Here is a 27,480-nt window from a genome sequence, read left to right as displayed (position 1 = left end):
GTCGGGTCTGGATATAGAAAAACCCGGCCCGAACCCGACCCGTTGTCATTCCTAATGAAATGAATTGCCTACTTGTCAATTTACTTTTTACTGTTTTACATTGACTTTGGTCTTAAAAAAAAATGTTGAAAAAGTAGAGGTAAAGAATTTAAAAGAAAGTCACATGCGTGGCACAACATAATTGGTTGGGTGTGCACCATAGCTGACCCCCGAATTCCCGGAATCTTTGCTCCCGCCCAATCCGCAAAAAGTCAAAAAAACTAATAAAAAATTTGAAAAGCCCGCTTAAACTTCAAAGAAACCCATACCAATTTCCACCTCTTCTCTTTTTGTAGTTTTTAGTTTTTTCTACTTCTCTCTCTACTCAGCTAGACTCTCTCTCTCAACTCTCTGAAGTCTCAAATGGCGACGAAATCCAAAGAAAGTGAGAACGATGAATTGATTTCTCCTTTGGTACCGACTAAGCGGAGAAAAAATGTAAACCGCGACACAACAAATTCCGACGTTTGTTTCGTCGGAAAACCCCTTCCCGACACCGAAGCCAGCGACAGATGGCCCCACCGCTACCAATCAAAGGTGGACCCCCCATTCCCCTTTCACTACTACCTCATTGCTTTCAAAATCTTTGTTTTTTGTTATTTTTTTTCTTAATGTGTTGTTTTCTATTTTTGATTTAGAGTAAGGTGAAGAGAGTGGAGGTAGCTGGGAGCAAAGAAGAGTGAGTTTCCTTGTTAAGAGGATTTTGAATTATTTGATGGGATTATTATGGGTTTAAACATTTTGGTTGGTGACATTGGTGTAGGGGATCAAAGAGTGAAGAGAAGGAGGTTTTGCAAGCAAGATGCCACTATACTCAAGCAATGATAGATGGCTCTATTTATAATCTTAATGATGATGCTTATGTTCAGGTATATGGATGATTTTGTTTGTATTAGAATAGATAAAACATAGTCATATGAAAGACTAAGAATAAGATTAAGATTACTTTACTTGCACTTCAAGTATGATTAGATACAATAAGACTTTATTGGAGTTACATGAAAGACTTAGGTCTTGAATAGGATTGGATCTTGATGACTATAACATCACTTGCAAATTATTACGAAAACTAGTTCAATTTCTTATAGTAAATTTGAAAATGATTATCAATAGACAATATGATACTAATCCACTAATTTAGAGTTTAAACATAACATTTTTTATAATTCTTGTGTGCCCAAAGGCAAAGACCAAAAAGCAAAAGAATAGTAAATTAACCCTGTTCATGTCTTTTGACATGTAAACAAAAAAATTGTTGTCTAGTACAGTATGTTAGGAATATATTTGTATAATTAATCAATGGTAAATGTCATCTTTGTCAAGATTGAGTAGATAATTTTTTATGATTCATATTTTTCTTAGCAAAAAAAAAAAAAAAAAAGCATTCGTACGCATGTTTTGTGCTTCTTCAAAAAGCACTAGAGAAGGGTGCCTCATTCATTGGATGAGCTTTGCTTTGGCCAAGTGGATCCATTCATAATAAAGTGACTAAATTTTACTTTGGCCAAGTGAAGTGCTAAAATTTTGGGGCTTTGAAATTTTAGCTTTAAGTGCGCTTTTAACAACATTGAACTTTGGAGAGAACTTATTGCTTGCACAAGAAGTGCTAAAGAATTTCCATAGAGATTCTCCTCATGCTAAATGCACCATTAAGGTAAACTTGATGCAGAGCATATGAAATAGTGAATTGGGTTTATGTTCTGAACTGTTTGACAGCTATTGACACATGAGAAATATCTCATGTTTGGTCAAAAAATGCTTGAATTCCATGCAAAGTGTACTAAGGTGCAGCTATCTCATATATGTTTTGTGTTAGGAACCCATGGGTAGAACTCACTCTTAAAAACCGGCTTGCAAAAGGAGGGTGTCTAAAAACTTATAAACACATGGTTAAGCTTACAATTAATCCATGTGGGATATTAGGATCATGATATACCACCATGTTCCGTAGCCAACATCCACGATAGCTCACTTTAACGACACTGACCTAATGGTAGCCCTTTCTCTTTTGGCGGCTCTACTTACCTATCAGTTATTTTAATCTAGCCTCTAGGTCGTCCCTTTTAGGATCCGACCACAAAGCTGCAACTTATTTGATACCACACTCAATGAGCTATGCCCGATTACTAGGGGTGGTGGTTGGCTCTGATACCAAATGTTAGGAACCTAGTGGTTCTTAATGGGATTGGATAGGAATTATAGGGGGATTGATGGGAATTGTAGGGAAATTGACTTAATTTGAGGTAATCACCTTCCATAGAGAAAGAGAGAGATTAAGAGAGAGAGAGAGATGCACTAATGCACTAAGAAATTAGTTTATTTTTCAATTGATATCTAATATTGAATTACAATAATGTATTTATAGGAGATTATCTCTAATCTCATTGGCCCACATGGCCTCATCCTATTGGTTCTATTATTTCCCATGTGCATTAATAATTCCAGCATGTGCTAAATGTGATTAACATGCTTGGAATTGTAACTAACTAAATCTCAATACAATAATTATTATCCATATGCTTATAGCATTCCTAACATTTTGCAAATGATTTAGAGTCTGTTTGGCATTAGTTTTTTTTTAGCTATTTTGCTTTTGTACAACTTTTTAAAGTTTCACTTTTTATAGGTACAACTATACTATAATCAAATTTCAGCAAATAAGCAAATAAAATATTTTGCAAAAAGTTTCTTCCAAATGCACTTTAATGATTTGTGGTGTTGATGACTAAAAGTCTAGTCACTATGCAAGGTGCATATCTTAGCATCAAGCAACTTTGGGGGAAATGACAGTTCATTAGATTTCTTCTCCAATATTTCATTGGTAATTTAGCTTGGAATGAGTTTTGAACCCGACGAATACTTGTTGAATGGTGAAGAATGATCTTTTTTTTATGCTATTCCTCGACACCTATAAGCAGGCTGTCTGTTAAGTATAGCTTAACCAAATCAGATAGGCTAGCTAAGTGGGACTCTAATGGAAATTAAATATATGTATTTTGCCAAGAAAAGATAGAGTGTAGAGATAATTTATTTTTAACTAACATTTCACTAAAGGAATTGGACAGCAAGTTTTAAGATTGTGTTTTTCCAGGAAGAGCCCAACTAGTTGGTCCGATATTATGCAAGGAATAAGGTTACTTTGTGGTAGATTGCTTGGCTAATGGCTAAAGTAGGTTAAGTTTGCAGCAATCTTTGCTACTTGTGTTGCTTTTGTTGTTTGTTGGTTCAATTATATTCTATTCTCTTTTGATAAATGAAATTACTCATTGCAAAAAATGGTAACTTGGAGTTGATGGGTATTGATGATCTAGGGGTGATTGGATGTTGAAATTTAGGGTTTGGATGTCCTTGGGAGGCTTGGTCTTGGTGGTGAAACCCTGTAGCCAAAAGTTTGTGCTTGCAAATAATGTTTTTCACTTTATTTGAACTTTCGGTGAATTATTGCAATGATTTATGTCTTGGAAGCTTGGGTGTGATGTTAAATGGCCTATTTTAGGGTTGTTTGAAATGATTTGATATGGGTCTAGGAGGGATCCAACTTTATTTTTTCATCCTGTTGTTGAAATTGTTGCATGATAATGGTATTTTTAATGAGCAATTTGGTTCTAGGTTGTGTATATTGTTTTGAAGATGGGTAATGGATGTTGATGGAATTCATAGAAATATGTATAACTACAGTAGGCTTGGCACACAAAGGAGATAAGATTGAGTGAGCTGCCGTTCCTTTCAAATGGAGGAATGAATTGCATTTGGTTTGCTCTTGTTTGGCTTCAATTACCATATGGAGATACGGTGTTGCATTGAATTGATTTATATGAGATTATGAGTTTCGTCCCATAATTTCAGTATGTTTTGACTTAATTTATGATTTAGCAAGACTTTTGAATTGCATGTATACCTTTGATTGTAAATTGATATTTATGGGCCACCCAATAGAAGGGTTGATATTAGTAGATTACTTATCAAAAAATTAAACAAAAGGTTCAAACTCTGTTTGGTTTCAAAGAAATTCCAGGAACACAAAACTTAAAGTTAATCACAAAAGTTTCAATTAACTTAATACCTTGTAAAAGAAGATCCTGCATTAATGCTTAATACATGTACAACGAATTCTTGGTTAAAATTGGTTGAGGTTTGCTTTCCTCTTTCTTTCTACATTTAAGTTCTAATGATGAAAATAGCAGAAGTGAAATCAATGAGATTCTTTTTATTCTAAGATCTAAGTATTTATTTTTGCGATTTCTTAACAATCAAACGGAGAATTAATAAAGAGAAATCAATGGAGGTTATTAAAAAAAAAGGTTAAAGGAATGTAGATGATATAACTGCATCTCAATGGTTAACTTTTGATGATGCTAAATTCTATGGATTACTTGAAAATCGGTTGTTTGAATTTCCCATCAGTCTCTACTTTCTATCATTTATTTGCTTATACGTTGGTTTTACTGCTTTTAGGCTGAAGATGGAAAACCCAACTATATTGCAAGAATTATAGAGTTGTTTGAGGGAATTGACAGAGAACTATATTTTACAGCTCAATGGTTTTACAGGGCAGAAGACACCGTAAGATAAACTCTACTTGTCTATTTCATATAATATATCTATGTTTTTTTCTTTTTAGGGGTGGGATTTATCTAGTTCATTGATCTTTAAATGTTGGATGCTTATAGGTTATCAAGGACCATGCAGAACTTATTGACAAAAGAAGAGTGTTTTTATCCGATATAAAGGATGAAAATCCATTAAATTGCATTGTCTCTAAAGTGAAAATTGCTCTAGTTTCCCCAAATGTAAGGGTGCTTATTAACTACCATAGTTGTTTTCCTACAATAGCTGTTAACCTGTGCATGTTTGTTAAAAATTTTATGATCAAATTTAATTTTCGTACAGGTTGACTTGGTTACTAAGGAGAAAACAATCCCTCCTTGCGACCTTTATTATGATATGAAATACTCATTATCATATTTGACTTTTGCAAACATTGTCATTGGTAATTTATTACTATTTTGGGTCATTTTATTTATTTATTATCAGTTGAAAGAGCAATAATTTTTATTCTTAATGAAATTTGATTTTTACTAACTTATTTAGATTGCTCACTTAGATAACTTAGAGCAGTCTAAAACGGAAAGGAGTAGATCATCAATTTCGAGTGATACCAAGTCAAACCACCCAATTGGTGATGCTATTGTTGCCATTGAAGAGTCAAAAAAGTCAGAGATGACTTTATTGGATCTATACTCTGGTTGTGGTGCCATGTCTACAGGTCTTAGTATAGGTGCAGTTATATCAGGCGTTAAACTTCTCCCTGTAAGTTTTCAAGAAACATTTGGATTATTTTGATTTTATTTTATTCATTCATGCTCATTAACACTATAAGTCTGTATTTGGCTATAAAGAGGTGGGCTGTTGACATAAATCCTCATGCTTGTGAAAGTTTGAGGTTGAATCATGCTAAAACTGAGGTAATACTTAGTATTCTTTCTTTGTTCTTTATATTTTTATCTATTTCTTTGTGAATTTAAATATATATTTTGTAACTGCTGATCAGGTGAGAAATGAAGCAGCGGAAGACTTTTTAGCTTTATTGAAAGCATGGACAAAGCTGTGTGAGGATTTCTCATTGTTTGGATCAGATCAGTTACCAGAACAGAATTTTGATCTAGAAAGGGCTGATGACAATGATAATGATGAAGAGGAGGATGATGATGGTGATGAAGGCTCTATGGTTCCAGATGTGGACTTTGAAGTGCAAAATTTATTAGCTGTCTGCTATGGTGATCCCAATAAGATAAAGAAACCTGGATTATACTTTAAGGTATGGTAGACCTCAAATTTGTTGAAAGGCATACATGACATATACTTGATTAGTTTCACGGCTATGTATCTTGTATTAAACAAATTTTAATGACTGTTTCTTTTTTCTTTGTTCTCCATAATGTTTTAGTAACTAATAAGTTAGGAGGTTAAATATTACATATAACTGCCACAGAAATCAGTCCTTTTGCTTGTAAGGCTTGCTGCTCAATCCCCCGTATCTGCAAGGATTGCTTACTTTCTTTATGTTAACAGGCAACTTTGTTTGGCAAAATTTGGGTTCATTTATATATCAATAATTATCATTTATGTATGAAATACTTCAGGTTCGTTGGAAGGGTTATGGTTCTAGTGAGGACACTTGGGAGCCTATTGAGGGCTTAAGGTAGTGCATTTGCTTACCATCACCATCATTATCATTATCGTTTTGCTTAATTTATTTTTTCCACCTTTGTCATTTATAAATTCACTTATATTTCCACCAGCCAATGCAAAGAAAAACTGAAAGAATTTGTGATGAAAGGGTGTAAGTCAAAAATATTGCCACTTCCTGTAAGTTATTTTCTCCTTCATTTATAATTTATCTTTGTTAGCTTGCATTTTCATTTTTGTGGTAGTCAACTTCATAATTTTTATCCATATACTTATGTTCTCTGTATGAGGTTACTAACTTTTGGTTGTTTATGCAGGGTGATGTTGACTTCATTTGTGGGGGCCCTCCTTGTCAAGGAGTAAGCGGTTTTAACCGCTTTAGAAATCAAGAGGCTCCCTTAGATGATGTGAAGAACCGTCAGTTGCTGGTGTTCATGGATATCATTGAGCACTTGAAGCCAAGATATGTTTTGATGGAGAATGTTGTTGATATATTGAAGTTTGCAGGTGGTTTTTTGGGGCGTTATGCCATAGGACGTCTTGTTTCCATGAATTATCAAGCAAGGTTGGGTATGATGGCTGCAGGATCTTATGGTTTGCCACAATTTCGGATGCGGGTGTTCTTGTGGGGTGCTTGTCCTACAGAGGTAGTAAATATATAAATATTTTTATATCATTAAATCGTAAGATATAGAAACAACAACAACAACAAAGCCTTAGTCTCAAATTCTGGGGTTGGCTATGGATTCCTAACAAATTAATCTGGATGTGACGTGTATCATTAAATCATAAGATATTTGATTTTAATGATCATTTTTCATTGTTCAGAAATTGCCTCAATATCCGTTGCCAACTCATAAGGTCAATGCGAGAAAATTCATTCCAAATGAATTTGAGGTGAGTTTTGTTTTTCTATTTGCCTTTGTATTCTCAGCTTTGGTAAAAAATTACAGAGTTTGTCATAACCTCAGGAAATACATGTTGGTTCTGTTATTGATGAGCATTGTATGCTGCAAGAGGCTCTTTGTCTTGAGAACACAATATCTGATCTGCCACCTGTATGTGTTATTCTGTTAATCATTTATTCATATATGTTGTTATTTTATGTACTTTATACTGATTTTTCTTCCCATCTTTCTAGGTCACAAATGATGAAAGTGAGGATATAAGGAAGTATGGTACAACAGCTCGTACAGAGTTCCAAAGATATATTAGATTGAAAAGAAATGGTGAGCTTGAAATTCTTATGCTTTGACATTGACAAGTCCTATTTTAAATGGATATTTTACTTTGTCCTTGTTACTTTACTATCCAGTCATGGGCCAATAGTGGATTGTGTATAAAATAGTCTTTTTGGCCGATAACATTATTTATGACTTAAACTCAATGTTTTGTTCTATTCTACTCGAGCTAGTTATATTGCATTTACTTGTCTAAATGTAACCAATAAAATAATTTTTTTGGATTTTTTTTCTTCGTAATCTTGCTTTGGTTTCTCTTTGCCTAAGTTGCACGGTATTTACACGGGTACGGGTACAATACTGCTACGACTACGGGAGTACTACATTTTTGGAAAAACTAGGAATGACATGTCTAGGGTACAGCGATTAATTAGTTAATTAATATTTTTAGACATAGTGTGGGTTTGGATCTGCGTTTCCAAACCCATGTTTGCATATTCTGCCATCCGTTTTTTTTTTTTTTTCAGCCCGTGAATAGTAACATCACATGTGAGCACTGTGCAGAGGACAAAAGACACTGTTCATGCACTGTTCACGGGTCCCACGGCACTATTCACCTATTTAAAAATTATTTTACTACAGTGTTTTCAGTTTTCAGTTTCAGCAAAATAAGTTGTATCCAAATGAACTCGTAATATGTTTATTTTAGGTTTAAAAATTAAGTAACAACAATAAAATTCTTGAAAACATATGTAAAATTAATTTAAAGGCAATAATAAATAGCAAAGAAGTACAGTGGCACTGCTGAAATGTTGTCTAAAGTACAAGCCAAGAGTTCAAATAAATTAAACACCTAAGTTGCACTGGCTACCCACAAAGGTAGGTATTTGGAAATTTTAGCCATGTCCAGTGCTACATAGCTCTTTACAATATATTATAGTAGCTGGAATGCAGCAAAGATCTTCTGTATAATAAACACTAACCAGCTCTTTGGTTCAAAAATTTGTTGATTCTGTAGTTATTTTGGTTCATGCAAAGATGCAGTGACAAAACTTATGTTCTCTCCCATGCACGTTCTCTTGTCCTTCTCCCCCTTGTAATTTCCAGCATTATTGTCCAGATATTTGTGAAAACTATTCATGCATAAATTCTTTGGCAGAGTAGTTTTTTCTGGCTGGTTCTTCCAGACTCTTTTTTTTTACTCCCTATTTGCCTACTGAAATGATAACCATACCATGCCTTTGAAATAAGAATAGTTAGTTGCAAATTCTTTTTCCCTATTTTCAGATTTTCTTTGTTTCAGCCTTTTGCTATGGCCTTTTCCTTATGGTTGATTGCAGTGATGGTATCTCCCTCATGGTGGTTATTGATGTTTTGAATGTCATAATTATCAGAAACTGTGTGAAACTAATTCACATGCATTTATCTATCAGTATAGATTCATGGATAGTAAATAGCATGCTTTTTAGTTTATTTATTGTTCTCTGTCTCTTATCTACATAGTTAGGAGTATGAAAGTGGTTTGATTATAAATTTCTCTGATCTAAGACATGGTGACTTACATGGCTGACGTTCAAAGTGTACCACAAACTTCGATGCTGTATGATCATCGGCCTTTGAAGTTGAGCAAAGATGATTTGGATAGAGTTTGCCTTATTCCAAAGAAGAAGGTTGATTCATTGCTTAAAACTTTTTGATTTAATTAAAAAACATGCTTCCAATGCATATTGTTTGAGTGCCTTCAATCATTGTACTCATTTTCTCCTAGGGTGCAAATTTTAGGGACCTACCTGGTGTGTTGGTTGGTCCAGATAATAAGGTAGAATGGGATCCGTCAATGGAAAGAGTGATGCTTCCTTCTGGTAAACCTCTGGTAATAAATTTTTCAGTCATCTTCTTTGTCACATTACCCTCCCTTTCCACACTCAAATCTCACCTCCAACCTGAAATTTTCTCTAATTTGTATTAATATATACAGGTCCCTGAATATGCTATGAGCTTTGTCCAAAGGCGTGGGATATCAACAAAGTAAATGCATTTTTTTTTGGTTGTTTTAAATAAATTCTGAATTTCACTCTTTATATTAATTTATAAATTTCTTTTATACGAGCTGGAATTCAGGCCATTTGGTCGTTTATGGTGGGATGAAATTGTCCCAACAGTTGTGACAAGGGCAGAACCTCACAAGAAGGTTTTTCTTCTCTTAATATATATCATATTTTTGTGGGTGAGCGTGTGTGCGTGTTTCCATTTTTATGAAATCTCTTAGCTCATACTCATTATTTTGGTAGACTCTTCTTCACCCTTTGCAAGATCGAGTGCTGACAATACGTGAAAATGCTAGACTACAGGGATTCCCTGATTGTTATCAACTTTCTGGGCCTGTCAAAGAGAGGTATATTTAATATGCTCTAAATTTCTACCAGGTATATAAGGATAGGGAAGTTTTGGTATCTTGTGCAGTATTATTCTCTCCTAAGCTGGGCTTGGTTATCTGCCTCTGGTTCAGTATTCAGCAAGGGAAAATGCTGCAGTTTTTATTCTCATTTTTTAATTTAGTTTTATTTTGGAATAAGCTTTGGGAATAATTAGATATTATATCTTTGTTTGTTGAGATTATTAGATGTTCTAGTGTTTTAAGTTTTTGAGGTCTCTTATTGCCTTTGCCAGAGTTTTACTCTAAGATATTTTGTGTTTCATTAATGTTTTTCCTATACTCTGCTATCATTGTCTTCATCACTCTGAAGGTTTGTGTTGTGAAAAGCTGAAATAGTATGGAACATAAAGAAAATATGAGGAAGAAAGAACGGAAAAGATTACATTTTGAATTCACTTGATTGTTAACACATTACAAGAGAACCCCACATTTATAATGGGATTAGATATAAAAGTGAAAAATAATGTGAATTTGAATTGCATATTAATTGTCTCAATCCCACAATTTTCTCTAGCAATCAATGCCTGGATCTGGTCTTCATTGACATGGAAAGTGAAATATACTTTCCAACAATGTTTTTGTTCATTCTCTTGCTACTCTTTACCATTTCCATTTTTCAGGTACATACAAGTTGGGAATGCTGTAGCTTTTCCTGTTGCTCTTGCACTAGGATACACATTTGGTTTGGCTTGCCAAGGATTATCTAATGACCAGCCGGTAACAACTGTTCCTCTGAAGTTCCCCAATTGTCTTGCTCGGTCATCTTTGGCACAAACATAAGGAGATCTCTCAATTAAGGTTGTTGAAAGGATTGCAGATTTAATCTCCAGCCTTTTTTGAACATATTTATCTGCCATTCATATAATACAAGGTTTCTCCCAGCTGACATATGGTTCTACCTATTAACGGAATGAATTGCTTCATTTTAGCTTGAAATATGGCTATAAGCATGAGTATAGGGGTACAGATTTTTTTTTTTTTTTTCAAAAAGAATAAAAAGAGGATTCTTTCTTCACTTTGATAGAGTATTCTTTTTTCACTTTGATAACGATCATGAGTTTTTTGCTTCCCTTTGTTTAAGTAGGTTTCTTTGCATCATGTATTATATTTTTTCCCCATTTTGGGTGATTTTATTTGATGAGAAGTTACTCTAGTTTTTATTCCTGTTCTGATTGCTGGAAAACTGTTAAGTAGAAAATGAAAATTTGGTAAATCCAGCACAGTACTGAAGAAACTAAGCTGGTGCCAAAACAGCCTCCCTTTTAAGAATATGCGCTACTGATTCTAACATGCATAATAAAACAAAAACTCTGCAATTTTTGCTTTGTTAAAGAGGCTTGATTAAGCTCATATTTTCAACCTTACACAACAATTAAATATTAGGAAGACTCATGATCTTGTTTTCGATTATGAAAACAAAGAACAAAATTGTTAAGATCTCGGTTTTGGTGATGCATATATTTAGAACATATTATCAACTCTTTGATGTCATTTTTCTTTATTTCCAAAAATACCTTCGATGTTTAGTTTAAATTTAATTTCTCAAGTTAAGGGTCTTGTAGTTAAATTGGCAACTTCCCATGCACAGAGTGTTTGAAGATTTAGGGAGGAAAGAGTTTAAGCTGTAGGATTAGTAACATGTTGTAATTATCTATTCAAAAAAAAAAAAAAAAAAAAAATCTCAAAAACACAAATTAAGGATAAAAACACATCTTTCTAAAAAAAAAAAAAAAAAAGGATAAAAACACATCTTGACTTACGGTTAAAATATAAATTAAAATGAAATATAAAGATAAGAGGTAAGATATTCATTGAAAAAACTCTTAAATATAGTTAACCTCATTGCCCATGTTTTATTCATAGTTATAACTATTGAAACATTCAATACTCTCACATTCAAACAATTACTTTGTAAACAAAATACTTCTACACAATGAAATCGGGAAAAAAAAAGTTTATTCATATATAGCTCGTGGGTAAAGTTTATTACTCTATTACTTTACCGATTACCTCAATTGACAAAAATTATATTTCATAAATTTACTTAGTATTTTATTTCTTGAAAGTAAAGTACCATACAAAAAGAAAAAGAAAAAGAAAAGATAAAGATAAATCATTCCACACTCCATACTCTAAATACTAATTACTATCTTAAATATTTATAATCCATTTAATAATATAAAATTAAAAAAAAGTGAAAAAAATAATTTACCTTATACTTGATTTCTTAAAAGTAAAGTACCATACAAAAAAGATAAAGATAAATCACTCCACGGTCCACACTCTAAATATTAATTACTATCTTAAATATTTATAATCCACTTAATAATATAAAATTTACAAAAGAAAAAAAAATGAAAAAAAAGTTTACCCAGTACTTGATTTCTTGAAAGTAAAGTACCATATAAAAGGAAAAAGAAAAAAAAAATGATCACTTCACAGTCCACACTTTAAAAAATAATAACTATCTTAAATATTTATAATCCACTTAATAATTAAAAATTTACAAAAGAAAAAAAAATTGAAAAAAAAATTTATCCAATACTTGACTTCTTGAAAATAAAGTACCATACAAAAAGAAAAAGAAAACAAAAAGATAAATATAAAGATAAATCACTCCACGGTCTACACTCCAAAAACTAATTACTATCTTAAATATTTATAATCCACTTAATGATATAAAATTTACAAAAGAAAAAAAAAAGTGAAAAAAAAAATTACCTAATACTTGATTTTTTGAAGGTAAAGTACCATGCAAAAAGAAAAAGAAAAAGAAAAAATAAAGATAAATCACTCTACAGTCCATACTTTAAATACTAATTATTATCTTAAATATTTATAATTCACTTAATAATATAAAATGTAAAAAAAAAAAAAAGTGAAATTTTTTTTACCTAATACTTGATTCCTTGAAAATTTATTCACATATAGCTAGTTGGTAAAGTTTATTACTTTATTATTTTACTGATTACCTCAACTAGTATGGTAAAGTTTACTTTACCGATTACCTCGGCTAGTAAAAATTATATTTCATTTATTAAAAAAATAAATAAATAAAAGAGGGAAAAAAAAAAGAAAAAACTAAACTCTCAAGCTCAGCACTTCTTCGATTTGAATTTTGATCTCTTATTTTCAAAAACTTTGGTCCTAGTCCCAAAAGATTGAATTGGACCAAACTAGACCAAATTGGACTAAAGAGGATCGAATAGGATCAAAGGGATAAAATGAACTGAAGAGGACCAAAATGGATCTAATTGAGCTAAACTGTAATGGAGGGATTCTAACGGGACCAAAATGGGCCTAAAATGGACTACGGAGGACCGAATTAGACCAAAATGGACTAAACAAGACCGAAGAGGACAGAACTGGATCAAACAAGGGCAAGAGCAAGCTTATTGCCCTCCCTCTTGACATGACAAAAACTACAATTAACATTAGAAACTATACAATGAATATCAGCAATAACATTTCCAAACATAGTACTGGAAGGCTTGGCCACAACAATAGCTTGGATGGCCCTCAAGGAATCACCCTCCACCACCACGGAATGAAGACAAACCTCCTTGACAAAGACAATGGCTCTACTAGTAGCTAAAGCTTCCACCATGTCCATAGAACCTGGATGCCTAATTTTCTGGCTCAACGCACCAATGATTAACCCCGCTGAGTCCCTGATAACCTCCCCAAGACTTGCACAAGCCTGCTCCTCCAACAAAGCACCATCAAAGTTAACTTTATACATACCAGAGCCAGGCGGTTTCCACCGAGTATCCCCACTTCGAACAACCAACCGAGGGACCTTTTTATGCACATCATGGAACTCCTTCAGTAACTCAGAAGCCCGATGACACACCTCATCAATGCCCCACACCTTTTGTCTCTCCCTAACCCTGTTTCGACGCTCCCAAATGCTCCACGCAACCATGGCGAAGAGCTCCACCAGCTTGGAAAAAACTTCCCCATGCAAAAAACGAAAAACATCTTCAAACGTGGAAAATCTCTTCGAATGCAGAAAGGAAAAACGTTGATCAGACATCCAAATGGCCTTCACTGAATCACAAAACCACAGAGCATGGATACTATCTTCATTGGACTCACAACACTGCTCGCAAAGACCTTCAGCCACCACTTGCCGCTTGAACAAATTAAACTTGTTAGGCAGCGCCTCTCAGACAGCTCTCCAAAGAAAATGTCGAACTTTCTGAGGAACCCGGAGTTTCCAAATGCCATTCCATAGCCCTTTACCCTCCTCCACAGACGAAGGACTAGGAAGGTTCTGTCTACTGATCTCAACGAACAACCTATACGCACTCCGAACTGAGTATACTCCATCAGGTGAAAAGGGCCAGACCAGCGTATCCAAGTCCACAAATTGACTAACATATATGCCTTTAATTACTTCAGCCTCCCAAGGATAAAAGCTCAAATCAATAAGCTCCTCATTCCAATTTAACCATATTCAAATCATTAATATATTTATTTATTTTCATTAAATTCCTTTGATAAATCTTAAAAATAGTTTAAAAATTGAAACTGTGGTTAAAGGCTTCCAATTTTTTATTTTTTTAATTTTTTATTATAACATAGTCTCGGAATGTTATTGAAAATTACTTGGAACGTTGGTGATTTCAATTATAAGAGGGGAAGGGAAAGTTTTAAAAACTTAGGGGCCGCATTGCCCCCCTAGTGAATGAAAACATTGTCAATTAATTAAAAACTATATATTGTGCATTATGTTTATGTAACGTATTTAACCAAGAGTTATTTTTAGCTAAATGACATTACTTGATCTTCTTAATAAGGATAACATTGTTCAAATCCCCTCTCCTAGCCTTTTTTTTTTTTTTTTTTTTTTAAGAATGTTAGCTAATGAGTCATTATAAAGATAATGAGTAATGCTACAAACACAAACTAATTTATAACATTTTTATAAATTGTTGATGTAGTTTTAGTAATTTTCAAATAACTATTAGTAAACATAAATGTGATGTTAGTGATAGACCCATATTAAAACTAATAAGAATTTGTCACATCAATAATTTGTAAAATATTGTAAATTAGTTTGTGGCTGTAGCATTACTTAAAAATAAATAAATGCAAGCTACCTATTTGTAGCACATGACATGCTTCCATTATGTGGTTCATCAAGTACATTAAGATCGTTAAGATAATTTACTTTGTTTGTGTGTATAATTTTACTATTGGCCCTTTAGCTCCACCACTGATTTCATTCATTCCATTCAGTTCATAAAAGCATGAACATGTGTTAATCACATTAATATTACTCATTAAAAAAGAAAGAAAGTAGTGATAGTATTCGTTGTGATGTCTTCTGAATGTAATTCGAGTCATTTAACACCACCTTCCCCTCCTCATTATCTATCTTTTTTAATAAAAAAAATTGCATATCTTATTAAATTATTTAAACAAATCACATTTGCGTATTTATTAAAAAAGTCCTAATTAGTAGTACAATTTTTTTCAAAAAAATTAATAGTATACTTTTTTTATGAAGAAATTAATAGTACACTTGGTTATTGGGTAATAGTTTAAAACTTAATGAAAAAGGTTTAAAAAATTAAATGGAAGTTTAAAGTGCCACATGATAAGATCTCATGCATTTTTACATGAGGTCTCTACTTATATATATATATATATATATATGTACGGCCCTGTGATATTCGGACACATTCGGGTTTCGGGCTTCAACCAGACAATATGGCCCGTATTGCCCCTAGGCCTAGGCCTCAAGTCACCTTTAAGCCCATGGAACAAATGATCTTCATCAATTCGTACCACGCTACACCTCCAGGATCCCATCCGGTGATCTGCTTCCCTAACAAGAAAGTGATTGCTCGGTTGTATTGTCTCTTGGTTGCTTGGCAGTGCCGAGGATTACCACTGCCGAGCATACCTACTGAAGTGGGAACCATTTTCAAAGCCACTCTCACCACATCCCACTCCCACCTAAACACCCACCTACGATCAACGATATTGGACCTCCTATTGCACTAACTCTGAAAGCAATCATAATACCTCCACTAACGCTTGGCTATGTATATGAGAAGCTAAAGGAAGAGCAGGGGTTGTTGAAAGGTTTTGAGGGGTGCTTAGAACTGAGAGTGATAGAGCCATAAGAGTGTAGGGATAAGAATACAAAGGTTTGAGAGTTGTTGTTGGGCCTCTAAGCAAGAATCACCCAGAGTAGGAAATCCAAAGCCCACATTACAAATAGATTGTGAGCCCAAGGTAGAGTCAGCCCGTTAGTCTCATTTTGGGTGCGCACAATATATATATATATATATATATATTGAATATTGATCGGTACTCTAGGCAACATCCAAGCCCAACAACCTACTTGAGAAACCTGCATTGTCTACGAGCAATAAGATGCCTCAACTGGGAAACAAATTACAAGTCTTAGGACTGGGATTTCAATTTTCATATTGATTTACTTGTAAAAGTAATTTAGGACTCTTCGTTGGTAAGACTTCCATTTTTTTACTTTCTTTGTGATAACTATGAGGTTGCTAGGGAACCTTAATTTGTAGGCCAAGAGGGAGAAAGGGGATTCGAACTTAAGTTTTCCGGCCAAAATGAGCATTTGCCTTTTTTGCCAAAACTTTTCAGCAAAATACCTTATGTCTGAAATTATTTAGGGAAATACTCATGTTTTGAAACTCGATTTTTGGACAATTGAGTTACAGCAAATTGAAAATAAAAAAAAAAAAAAATTTGTGGAACTTGAGTTCATAGAACTTGATTTCCATGGAAAAAAAAATTTCTAAGTCCAAGTTCGCTATAACTCGATTGTCCAAAAATCGAGTTTTACATTTGAAACTCGATTTTCTAAAAATCGAGTTTCAAAACAGGGGCATATCCCTAAATAGTTTCAGACATGGGGCATTTTGTTGGAAAGTTTGTGAGAAATGGGTAAAACCCCATTTTAGCCTAAGTTTTCCATACAAAGAGAATTGGAAGATATTATTAAACCACAAAATTCTTGGCATTAGATTTATATTTATTGTAAAGTGCTTAGGTTCCCTTTTACTTTCATTTTCTAAAGAAAAGAAAAACAACCATCCTCTTCATATCTATGACTTGGTTTGTTGGCCTTCTAAAGAAAATGTCTGATAGTTGGAAACAACTAAATATTGTTAGCAGGCTATAAATTCCCGTGATTGATCTTGACTTTGACAAAAAATGAATAGCTGGATTACCTTTCTTCTTTAATTCACTCATCTCCACCGTGAGAGATTGAAGATGTCATTCCCTCTAATGTAGTAGAAACATGGTAAGAGAGAATAATGGGCTGTGCTCATGGTCAATGTAATAAGCATGTGATATGATTGTGGGCTTCCTTTATATTAGGATCTTTTGTGACTCTTAGAGCAAACAAAATGCCACCCATATCCCCACCCAAAATGTTTTACTATAATGACATGCTTTATCTTTTATCCTCTAAAAAATGCAATACAATGGCAAAAGGATATACCCCTTTAATACCTTGTCTCCAATCCAATAAACAAAGGCTCTTGTCACTTTTAGGTGCAGGCCTATACGGAATTCACAGCCTATTCAAAATGATTTTTTCTTAATTAATTTTTTTTATACCAACCCTAATTACTTAATCAACCTAGATTCTTGGTCTTAAGGTCTAGTCACTAGTGTTATGCTAAATCTTATCTGAAATTTGTCGTTTCCCTTTCTTTGGTCATTTGAAATAAGACAATCATACATTGCCTGCCTCTGGTGTTCATAAACAATTTCAAAGATTTGAATGATTTGATTGAATTTTGGTCATGAGGATGGTATGGTACTAGTAATGATTTGGGGGAGGCAAGGAGGCATACGATTATCTTGACCTATACATGTTTCCAATTTGGGTGTCATAAGCTAAAACTAAATTAACTAATGGAAGCTATATACGTAGCCAATCTAATGGCCATAAGATTAAAGAAACATTCGGTTGCTGGTTGTTGGCTAGATTGTTAACAGCATGCCTACTCTGCTCCGTTGGCATGAAGGACTTAGGTGTTCCTTATCTTTGTGTAATATATAGATTGGGGACTAGCAGTTGTTCAAACTTCATTTTCCACAGAGTGATTTTGAGCTATTGCAAACAGGTTTCTCTAAAATGGGTCGCATGCAAAAAACTACAAGGTCCATTAGCTTGCCGTCTAGACTACACCCCAATTCTCATAAGATTGGGGCAGAGCTAAACAAGCTTAAGACTTGGGAATTGTCATCACTTAAGTCAACAATTCCTTTGGGAGCCAAAACCATGCAAATGGGTTTGGTTAGGCTTGCAGAATTGTATAATTGTGTTGAGGAGCTAATTCACACCCCACTCACCGAACAAGCTCTTCACAATCATCATGGAAAGCTAGTAGAAGAAGCACTAGATTTGTCTTTAGGATTGCTAGATGCATGTGGCACTGGAAGAGACTTATTTTTGATCATGAAGGAACATGTGCAAGAACTTCAATCGGCGCTACGTAGGAGAGGTGGAGAATCAAGAATTGAAAGCAATATTAATGCTTATATCTGCTTTAGAAAGAAGGTTAAAAAGGATGTTGTCAAGTCCCTTGGAGCATTGAAGAGACTAGAAAGCCATATGGGGTCCTTTACCCATTTGGATGGAAATAGTTATTTACATGTGGTGATTAAGGTGCTTAGAGAATTAAGCACCATCACTATCTCTGTCTTTCGGTCCCTCATGTTGTTTCTGTCAAGGCCAGCAATGAAGACCTCTAGGGGATGGTCACTAATGAAGAAATTGATGCCCACAGGGTCCATAAAATCTGAGACAAGCCACAAGGTTTTCAATGAGGTAGGGAGTGTTGATCGTGCTCTCTATTACCTCCATGGGCAGATCCCAAAAAATGATAACAAGGTTCATGTGCAATTGACTCAGAAGAGATTAGAAACACTTGATGATGGCATCAAAAGTCTTGAGTCTGGATTGGATGGTCTATTTAGGTGCCTAATCCAAAATAGAGTGTCCCTGTTAAATTTCCTAACATATTGAAGATGTTAGAGCTTTGTAAATTAAATTTAATGCAATTCAAAAATGTGCAGTTTAGTTTTTTCACCATCATTTTTGCGTGTAGATGCATGATTGGCAATTTATTTTATGGCCATTTTTTATACCTCTACCTTTTTTTTTTGTCTTCTTATAATAAGTAGAGGTGGAGGGAAAGATAAATGTAGAACTTTAAGTGATAAAAGATATTCAGTTATGGAAATAATCATGTTGATGTATTGAAAATTTAATGGATAATTAGAGAAAATGAAAAATACAAATTTTGACAAAAATGAATATGCTTTAGCACTTTATTATTTTAAAAAGAAATAATAAAAAAGGTAAAGTAGAAAAAAAATAATTAGGTCACTCCAACTTTTCCGTGTACACAACTTATTTCACAACTTTTCGTGGTGACAAGTCTTGGTGGGTATAATTAATAATTTTTACATAGATTCATAACTAATTTTACTTCTACATAATGAAGTTGTAGAAAGAAATGGTTACATGTGGTCTAGACTTTGTCATGTTAGTTTTTATACAGAGACAAGTAAATTGGGTAATAAGGTTTGGTAATTTGGTCAAATGTGCAACAGAAACTATTAAAAAAAATTCCTACATGTCCGTTAATAACTTATTAATATATAATGAATAAATATAAGTTTGTCAAAACGTAGCTATATTGTTGTAACTCTGATGTCCATGCAATTATAATTCCTTGAATTAATTTTAGCAATGATTATTAGCCATAGATCACAGAAATAAACTTTGCCTTGAATATGTATATATGCATCAAGTTAATTTAATCAACTTTTTTATTCTCGATTAATAATAATAAAAATTGAATGCAGACAAAATTCCACACAAATAATTGAGCACGTTAATGATTTTAATATTATATCACAGAAATAAACTTTGCCTTGAATATGTATATATGCATCAAGTTAATTTAATCAACTTTTTTATTCTCGATTAATAAAAAAAAAAAAAAATTGAATGCAGACAAAATTCCGCACAAATAATTGAGCACGTTAATGATTTTAATATTATACAACGAAATACTAAATTGATGCTTATTGCTTGCTCGGGGCGGTTAATGTGTATAAACGACAAAATTGGCTTTTTATGGTCGCATGGTGCTACGTAGCTAAGCTTAACATGCATAATTGAGGGAGAGAGAGAGAGATTTACTCGAATCTATATATGAATATATGAAAGAATTGCCAACGGGGTTAGTTCAATTGGTAAGGCTCAAATGCTTCGCTCAAAAGGCTTAGGTTTGACTGTTTGAGTCCCGCAGTCAATAATTTTCCTTGATGAGTGATCTATAAGTTTAATGAAAATTTTCTTTGAGGCCTGCGGCATATATATATATATATATATATATATATATATATCTGAAAGGTTGGCAGCACTAGTGTATAATAAGTGAGTTTTCTATGATTAATAAGTGACCACAACCTGGCAATTATGGCCACACCTCTCAACCAAAATAGTCATGACCGGCCGGAGAGGGAGTCACAAGGTTTGGTTCATGAGAATTAATCAAAATATAGTTGAGTAGAGTAGGGTAGGCCTCACATCATGCAATAATTTTTTTTTTTTTTTTTGGGGAAAAATATAAAAGTAAGACAAATTAATCTACTTAACCATTCTACTTAGGCGTGACTATAATAACTCTTTTATCCGTAAATAATTGGGATGAGGAGTTGCAGAGGCTCCTTCATGTGAGTTGAGTCATAATCTAATCATGTGAGTTAAGTCATAATCTAATCGTGCTTATAGCATTAGTGGTTTCAGGCAATAACATGCAATAGTTTTTTAGCTGAACTAGCATCATGTGGTCATTCATACTGAGAGCCTAACCACTGAGCCACAATTATGAGTGCTAATAGCTGTTTATAATTTGGAAGTCATGAAATGGATCATGATTCATAAGCATCAAGCTCATTATTGTCATTGAATTTAATTTTACTACTTCACTAGTAAGTTAGTTGATACAACAATGGCGTGCAATAATAGTGCCAGCAAACTCAATGTACTCACCACTCACCAACGGTTTTTTGCAGTTTGCTAGTTTCCTATGCACTGCGGTTGTTCATTTCCAGCACATGTTCGACAAAATGACTGAATGAACGTCTTTCACGTCCCCTTCGTGCCTCACAGGGTCCAGTGCTATGATACTTTTATTGTTGTATTGGTTCAGGACATGTGAAGCTTAGTATGCTACATGCATGGGAATTTAGTTCGCTGCATATGGGAATGGGAATGAATATATTTTATCAACTGTAATAGGCCAAAACCATTCAATTAATAATCAGCAATAAAAACTCTAACATATCATAGTGGCTAATGTGCATGGATTCTGGTTTTAAATTGGGAATTTTTACCACCCATCTGACTCTGTCTGCTAGGGAATATGGATTCAATTAATGTATGTACATTGCAAGCCAGCCCCATGTAATGATTGCTTATGAGTTGAGCTAAATACATGCAGAAAACTGTTGGGGACAACGAGAATCATGAACTCATGAATATAGAATTGCGCATGGGATACTAACGTGTGTTTTTGTATGTATGTAAGTATTGTTCTTGCAATTCTTCCAACAATTACTGCCCACTCTTCAAATTTTCTGTCTCTCATTGTTTGTATTAGGCTGACATCAATTTTATAAGAAATATCTAATCCTAATGCTTCCTTGTCTCCCAAGGACACCAACTGTACTGTCATCACGACCATATATGCTTTCTACAATTCATGTGCCGTTTTAAGATAAAAATTAATGGCAATTTGGAATAATAAAACATTATTATTATGTACCTATAGGCCCAGATTCGTGGCCTAAGACATATTCATAATGCTAAGCATCTAGTCATTTTAAACTAGCCAAAAAGTGGATGTGGCTCTTCATATATGGTTCATTGAAATAAGACGTGACTTAAGAACCTTTAGTTTGAAAATTGAAATTCTTTGTTATACAAGACAATTCAAAGTATAACGCATTACTATATTTTGTCTGAGACAATCGTAGAGCGATGATTGGGGAGGCAAGGAGGCATTCATTACAGCCTAATGGCCTGTACCTAATGTTCACATTTTTAGAATAACACCAAATTCATACAAGAGGCATACGTTGCATTTCTCATGACCACACACGATTAAAGAATCAATTGAGGGTCGCAGATTGTTGGCCAAAAACATTACAAGAGAATCGGAGCAGTATGGTCAGCCACAATGCCATCACATGGGCACTGTGCATTATAGCACGTACAAGCCTAAGTTCCCTCATTGTGTTTCTTATAAATAGAGATTCAACGATTAGGGTCCTAAGTGCTCAATACTCAGCTTCTATACTAGAACGAGCAATTACAATTTCGAACAAAGTAAATATAGACATGGCATCCACCTCTGAATTTTGTGGTGTCCATCAGCCTGTTAGGTCAATTAGCTTGCCTGCTAGGGTGCACCCTAGTTCTAATAGAGTTGAATCAGTGTTAAACCGCTTAAAATCCATCCAAATTTCATCAGCTTCAACAGTTGCTTCTTTTGGAGCTGAGACCATTCAAAATGGTCTAGTGGGGCTTGCAGAGTTGTACAATTGTGTGGAGGAACTCATTCACTCTCCTCTCACCCAACAAGCTCTTCTGCGCTATGAAGATGGAAAGCTAGTGGAGAAAGTTCTGGACGGTTCAGTCACATTGCTGGACACATGTGGCAATGCAAGAGACATTATTTTTACAATGAAGGAACATGTACAAAGCCTGCAGACAACTTTGCGTAGAAAGCGTGTAGATTCAAGAATTGACAGTGATATTCATGCTTACATGTGCTTTAGAAAGAAGGTGAAGAAGGACATTGCTCAGTGCTTTAAAGCATTGAAGCAAATGGAAATCAAAGTTGAGTTTTCCTCTCCACTACTCTCAGCTTCAGATCACCATCTATCAATGGTTGCAAGTGTTCTAAGAGAAGCAAGCGCCATTACCATCTCCATTTTTAAATCTCTTTTGTTATTCCTATCCATGCCTACAATGAAGACAAAGTCATTGATTTCAAGATTGATGCCCATGAGATTATTATCCTCTGAGAAAGGACAGAAGATTATCAATGAGGTGGGGAGCGTTGACATTGCTCTTTATTCCCTCCATGGACATCTAAGAAATAATGATGCCAAGGCTGATGTTCAACTGGCACAAAGGATGTTAGAGACACTCCATCTTAGTGTAGAGGGGCTTGAGCATGGATTAGATTGTATATTTAGGAGTTTAGTCCAAAATAGAGTGTCTTTCTTGAATATCCTTGCTTATTAAGGATATCAATCTTTGTACATCTAAAAATGGCCGGTTTGGTATCCACACTTTCCAAACCAACATTTGAATAAGAACTCACATTTATAAGATAGTATACTTTAGAGCACAAATTGATTCTCTTATTTCTTATTAGTTTTTTTTTCCAAATTTGTATCTTTGCTATTGAATTGCATACGCAAAATTTGCATAAATATGGGAAAAAAAAGAAGCAAAAACACTCCCTAAACTTTAGATTACAAATCAAACATATTTTGGGAAACGATCCTTTCCATTTGAAATCAGAAGCCTTTGAACTACATAAAAATTCTTATATTGGCTAATTCTGTTACTGTATGGAAAAATACTTGCTTGCTCCCCATGTGACCCGACATTTGTGCCCTACTTGTGGGTCAATTTGATTGTTCCTCAAAGCTTAGGGAGACTGGTTTTCATTTAAAGTTTAGCAGACTATTACAAATGGGTCTGATGATAAAGGGTGGCCTCAACCAGATGAGTTCTAATATCATTTGTAATCATTCGAGAAAGCACAAGCCACATCTTCGCTACATCCATAAAAGGACTAATCAATTTATAAATGGAGTTCCTTGTATTCACTTATATAATCCAATTTGACCTAATATATACTAGATCTAAGTGTACACCTACTTATCCAATCTAATTTAAATATATTATTAGGGATTCACATGTAACTTGGAAGAAAAAAGGAAGATGTAAAACTTGTAAGTTGAGCCATGGTATTTATTTTTGGGATATTAGCGGGCATACTTTGACATTGTAAAGATTACATTTGAGAATTTGTAAGTTATGATATAAATAAACATTTTTCAAATTTGCAAGTTGTCATAATAGCTCTAAGCTTTGGGATAACATCTAAAACTGTGTCAAAATCAAAGTGACCCTAATGGCAAATCTCTTAGCTAATTAACCTAGAGCACACGTGTATTTTCTATCCAACCCATCCAACATAATCATAACAGAGATATTAATTTGGGTATCTTTAAGTCTAGGGGCTTCTAATTTTAAATTAAAAGTGTACATGGATTACATGGGGTTAGTTTGATTTTAACCCAAGATTTATGGAGTGTTTTTACAATTTCCCCAAAATTTAAGAATTAACATTGCTTTTAAAACTGCATAAGAGCGGAACCTAGTCTATTAATAGAAAGTTTAATGTAAATAGAATAACAAAACTTGCATATCTTTCACTTCGTCACAGTATATTATTGTTAGAATAATGATAAATTCACTATTTTTTAAATGTAAAGTTTTTTGAACTAGTTGTAGTTTATCATGATGATCCTAAGTTGGAACTCAAACAAAACAGTGAGAGAAATCTTTTGCTAGCTGTGCAAAGATAAAATGCATAACTTTATATACTACATTATCACTTGCTGGCACAACATAATGAGCAACAGATTTTTTTACCTAAATTTGTCATATGCAGGCAAAGAGAGCCGTCAAGGAACTGAGATGTACATCAACATAAGAATAACAACTAAGAATTATAGTAAGAATTATGGAGGAGCCTTAGATGTACATTCATGCTTGCAGCTCTGTGAAATGTGAAAACAAATGTGCCTAGAATTCACGTCCACATATAGTAACTCAAGTTACTCATATTATTATTAAAATCGCATTGCTAGTTCCAAGCATTGACAAAATGAGTTCTATGATTTTCTTTATCAGCCATTAATGCTTGTAGTTCATGTTTCTCTCCAAAAGAGTATAGTGGTTACATTATGCAATGACTCTACTATTTGTTTCCATGGCTGGTGTCTCTTTCATGCTTTGACTCTTGAGTCTTGAAGCTAGCCTAGTCATATCATTATTGCTCCACGAGTGTGCAACACCTGTCCCAGAAAGCCACATGCCAAATCCTGGTGCACGGATTTCTATTATAGCTAAAAATTGTTAGCAAAACACGTATAAGCTACGTGTCCTACCTTTGCGTAATTTTCGATTACTAAGAGACTCGAGGAAAAGAATATTGCTTTTGGTGAAGTTTTCAATAATATTGTAAACAAAACTAATAGAAAAATGCAATGGAGACATACGGAGTACAGTCCATTCGTGCAAAAAATAAAATAGTAACCTTCATATTGATAATTGAATTATGATATAGTTCTTGAAATTCTAATCATTATCTATAAATCAATTGTTATGCATTTTCTTTATCTGAACAGATCTAGATCTCGATCTTTCTAAAGCTTTTGTTTAACACAAGTGCTGAGTAAGGTTGTTACAATTGAGACAACACAGACAGGGCAGGGAGGGCACATCTTTGAAGGCGTGGCAGCTTCAATTTTATAATTGAAACTAGAGGGTAATGTGGCAGTTGGGGAGGCAAAATGGGCCAATTACTAATGACACTTATTACTTGCATCACACATGCACAAATGATAAAATAGTAGGCAATAAGTTTAGACAATTTTTCAATCCCTTTTTTATAGAACCGATAAGTTAATATGTTGTGATTGTTGTAATAAAACGTGATGTAAGTTATGAACCTAGCTATAGCTATGTGAAAGTGAAATTATTTCAATCACAATTTACCACCTCAATTGTTATAATATGTCATGATTGTATATCAAAAGTGATATTTATGTGAATGTGAAATGATTTCAATCACAATTTACTACCTAAATTGTAGGTAAGATTATAAACTTTTTTTGGGTCCTTGACATTATATTACTGAACAGCAGGACACCTTTTAAACATTTCACAACTCTATTGGCCTAAATGAATGACAAATTATTGAAGCTCTGCCAGACAAAGCTGTGACAGGTGACCGAACACAAAGGAAATGCCACTCTGGCACCACATGCTTGTCAAGTAGACATGAAAAGTCCTGTCTCCTATTCGTCTTTGTGTGTGTTTCTATATATAGGGAGAGTCATAGAATTGGTAGAAGCATCTCAAACTTGAGCTTTCTCTCAAAACAAATTAAAAAGAGCAACCATGGCTGGTAAATACCATGTTCGATCTATTAGCTTGCCTTCTAGATCTCATCCTAGCACCCTTAAACTCGAAGAAGAGCTTAACAAGCTCAAAACATGGGAGTCAACATCAACATCAGTGTCGATTTGCAAAGGTCTAACTGGTCTGGATGAGTTGTACAAATGCATGGATGGTCTTCTCAATATGACATCAATCCAACAAGTCATTTCTCAACACCAACATGAGAAATGTGTGGAGGAATTGTTGGATGGTTCTGTAAGGCTTTTGGATATTTGTGGCATTACAAGGGATACCATGTTGCAGATTAAGGAACATGTTCGAGCTCTTCAATCTGCACTACGAAGGAGAAAGGGGGATTCAAGCATTGAAAGCAACATCAACAACTACACTTGCTTCAAAAAGAAATTGAAGAAAGATGTGAAGAATTTGATCACAGCATTAAAGCAAATGGAAAACAAATGGGGGGCAATATCACCAGTCTTAGCTCAAGATCACCACCTCTCAGCAGTGATTCGAGTGCTTAGAGAAGTTTGTGTAATGAATGTTTCTGTATTCCAATCCCTCTTGCTGTTCTTGACAGTGCCATTGTCAAAGCCAAAGGCAACTAGATGGTCACTGGTCTCAAAGCTAATGCACAAGGGTGTAATAGCATGTGAAGAGAAGCAAGAGAATGTGAATGAGATGGAAGTTGCTGATGCTGCACTAAGTACTTTATGCAGAAATGCCTCAAGTGAAGGGGTTGATGCTAAGAAGATACAAAGTGCAAATAAAAAATTGGAGGATTTGGAGATTGGCATTGAAGACATGGAGAATGGTTTGGAATGTGTGTTTAGGAGCTTGATCAAAACAAGAGCCTCTTTTTTGAATATAATCTCTCAATAGAAAATCAATATAAAAGTCTTTTTTCTTTTCAAATCCTGGAAGACCATCCAAATTTTTAGAGGATGAAGGATTCGAATTTTTCTATGTACATGTATCAAATTTCATTGGTATAGAATGGATACAAACATATGAGTTAAGATCCACATTCTAATATGCTTCTTTTCTCTGTTGCTATATATAATAAATATCAAAAAGACCAATAATTGAATATTTTCTGTGCCTCCAAATTCCTTGTGCATAGTGTCTAAACAAGTAGTACATGCTACATACACGGATAAAGGAAGTGTAGGCGAATTTCAAATTCTAAATTCAGGAAGAAAAGGAAATAGAAACATTATTATTATTCTTTTTTTTTTAATCATTTTAGGGAGGTATAATAATGACAACAAAACCTTAGTCTCAAATTCTTTAGGGTTGCTTAGGGAGCTAATCAAGTATATATATTACCTCATTTTGTCCAA

At 34.0% G+C, this 27,480-nt stretch overlaps 4 protein-coding genes across 8 annotated transcripts; all 4 read left to right on the top strand.

The window, feature by feature from the left end:
• The first annotated feature begins 315 nt into the window (after window positions 1–315).
• On the top strand, window positions 316–10,990 carry LOC115950848 (putative DNA (cytosine-5)-methyltransferase CMT1). 5 transcript variants are annotated; one of them, XM_031068109.1, is made up of 21 exons: window positions 318–576; window positions 678–718; window positions 803–908; window positions 4,495–4,602; window positions 4,710–4,829; window positions 4,930–5,029; window positions 5,153–5,349; window positions 5,439–5,504; window positions 5,591–5,857; window positions 6,183–6,241; window positions 6,342–6,408; window positions 6,546–6,875; window positions 7,057–7,125; window positions 7,200–7,286; window positions 7,370–7,457; window positions 8,958–9,079; window positions 9,178–9,282; window positions 9,388–9,437; window positions 9,531–9,600; window positions 9,701–9,804; window positions 10,467–10,990. In XM_031068109.1, the coding sequence occupies exons 1-21, from the start codon at window positions 403–405 to the stop codon at window positions 10,624–10,626; spliced, it is 2,490 nt and encodes an 829-aa protein (XP_030923969.1). In that variant the 5' UTR covers window positions 318–402; the 3' UTR covers window positions 10,627–10,990. The 5 variants fall into 5 exon arrangements, 4 of the variants coding, with proteins under 4 accessions (XP_030923970.1, XP_030923971.1, XP_030923969.1 ...); XM_031068108.1 differs by having other exon boundaries at window positions 5,144–5,349; XM_031068110.1 differs by lacking the exons at window positions 9,701–9,804; window positions 10,467–10,990 and having other exon boundaries at window positions 316–576; window positions 5,144–5,349; window positions 9,178–9,271; window positions 9,531–9,579.
• Window positions 10,991–17,983: 6,993 nt separating this feature from the next.
• Window positions 17,984–18,877, top strand: LOC115950482. The gene has a single exon (XM_031067676.1). It carries the CDS (start codon window positions 17,984–17,986, stop codon window positions 18,875–18,877), a length of 894 nt encoding a protein of 297 aa, XP_030923536.1.
• Window positions 18,878–22,267: 3,390 nt separating this feature from the next.
• LOC115950481 lies at window positions 22,268–24,745 on the top strand. The gene is made up of 2 exons (XM_031067675.1): window positions 22,268–23,120; window positions 24,624–24,745. Exons 1-2 carry the CDS (start codon window positions 22,268–22,270, stop codon window positions 24,743–24,745), a joined length of 975 nt encoding a protein of 324 aa, XP_030923535.1.
• A 1,352-nt stretch (window positions 24,746–26,097) lies between these two features.
• On the top strand, window positions 26,098–27,019 carry LOC115950480. Its single transcript, XM_031067674.1, has one exon. The coding sequence runs from the start codon at window positions 26,138–26,140 to the stop codon at window positions 27,017–27,019; it is 882 nt and encodes a 293-aa protein (XP_030923534.1). The 5' UTR covers window positions 26,098–26,137.
• The last annotated feature ends 461 nt before the right edge of the window (window positions 27,020–27,480 follow it).

The sequence above is a fragment of the Quercus lobata genome, chromosome 6 (genome assembly GCF_001633185.2).
Source record: "Quercus lobata isolate SW786 chromosome 6, ValleyOak3.0 Primary Assembly, whole genome shotgun sequence".
Lineage (NCBI taxonomy): Eukaryota > Viridiplantae > Streptophyta > Magnoliopsida > Fagales > Fagaceae > Quercus > Quercus lobata.
The sequence above is the reverse complement of the archived record's forward strand: the minus strand, read 5'-3'. Positions and strand labels throughout refer to the sequence as shown.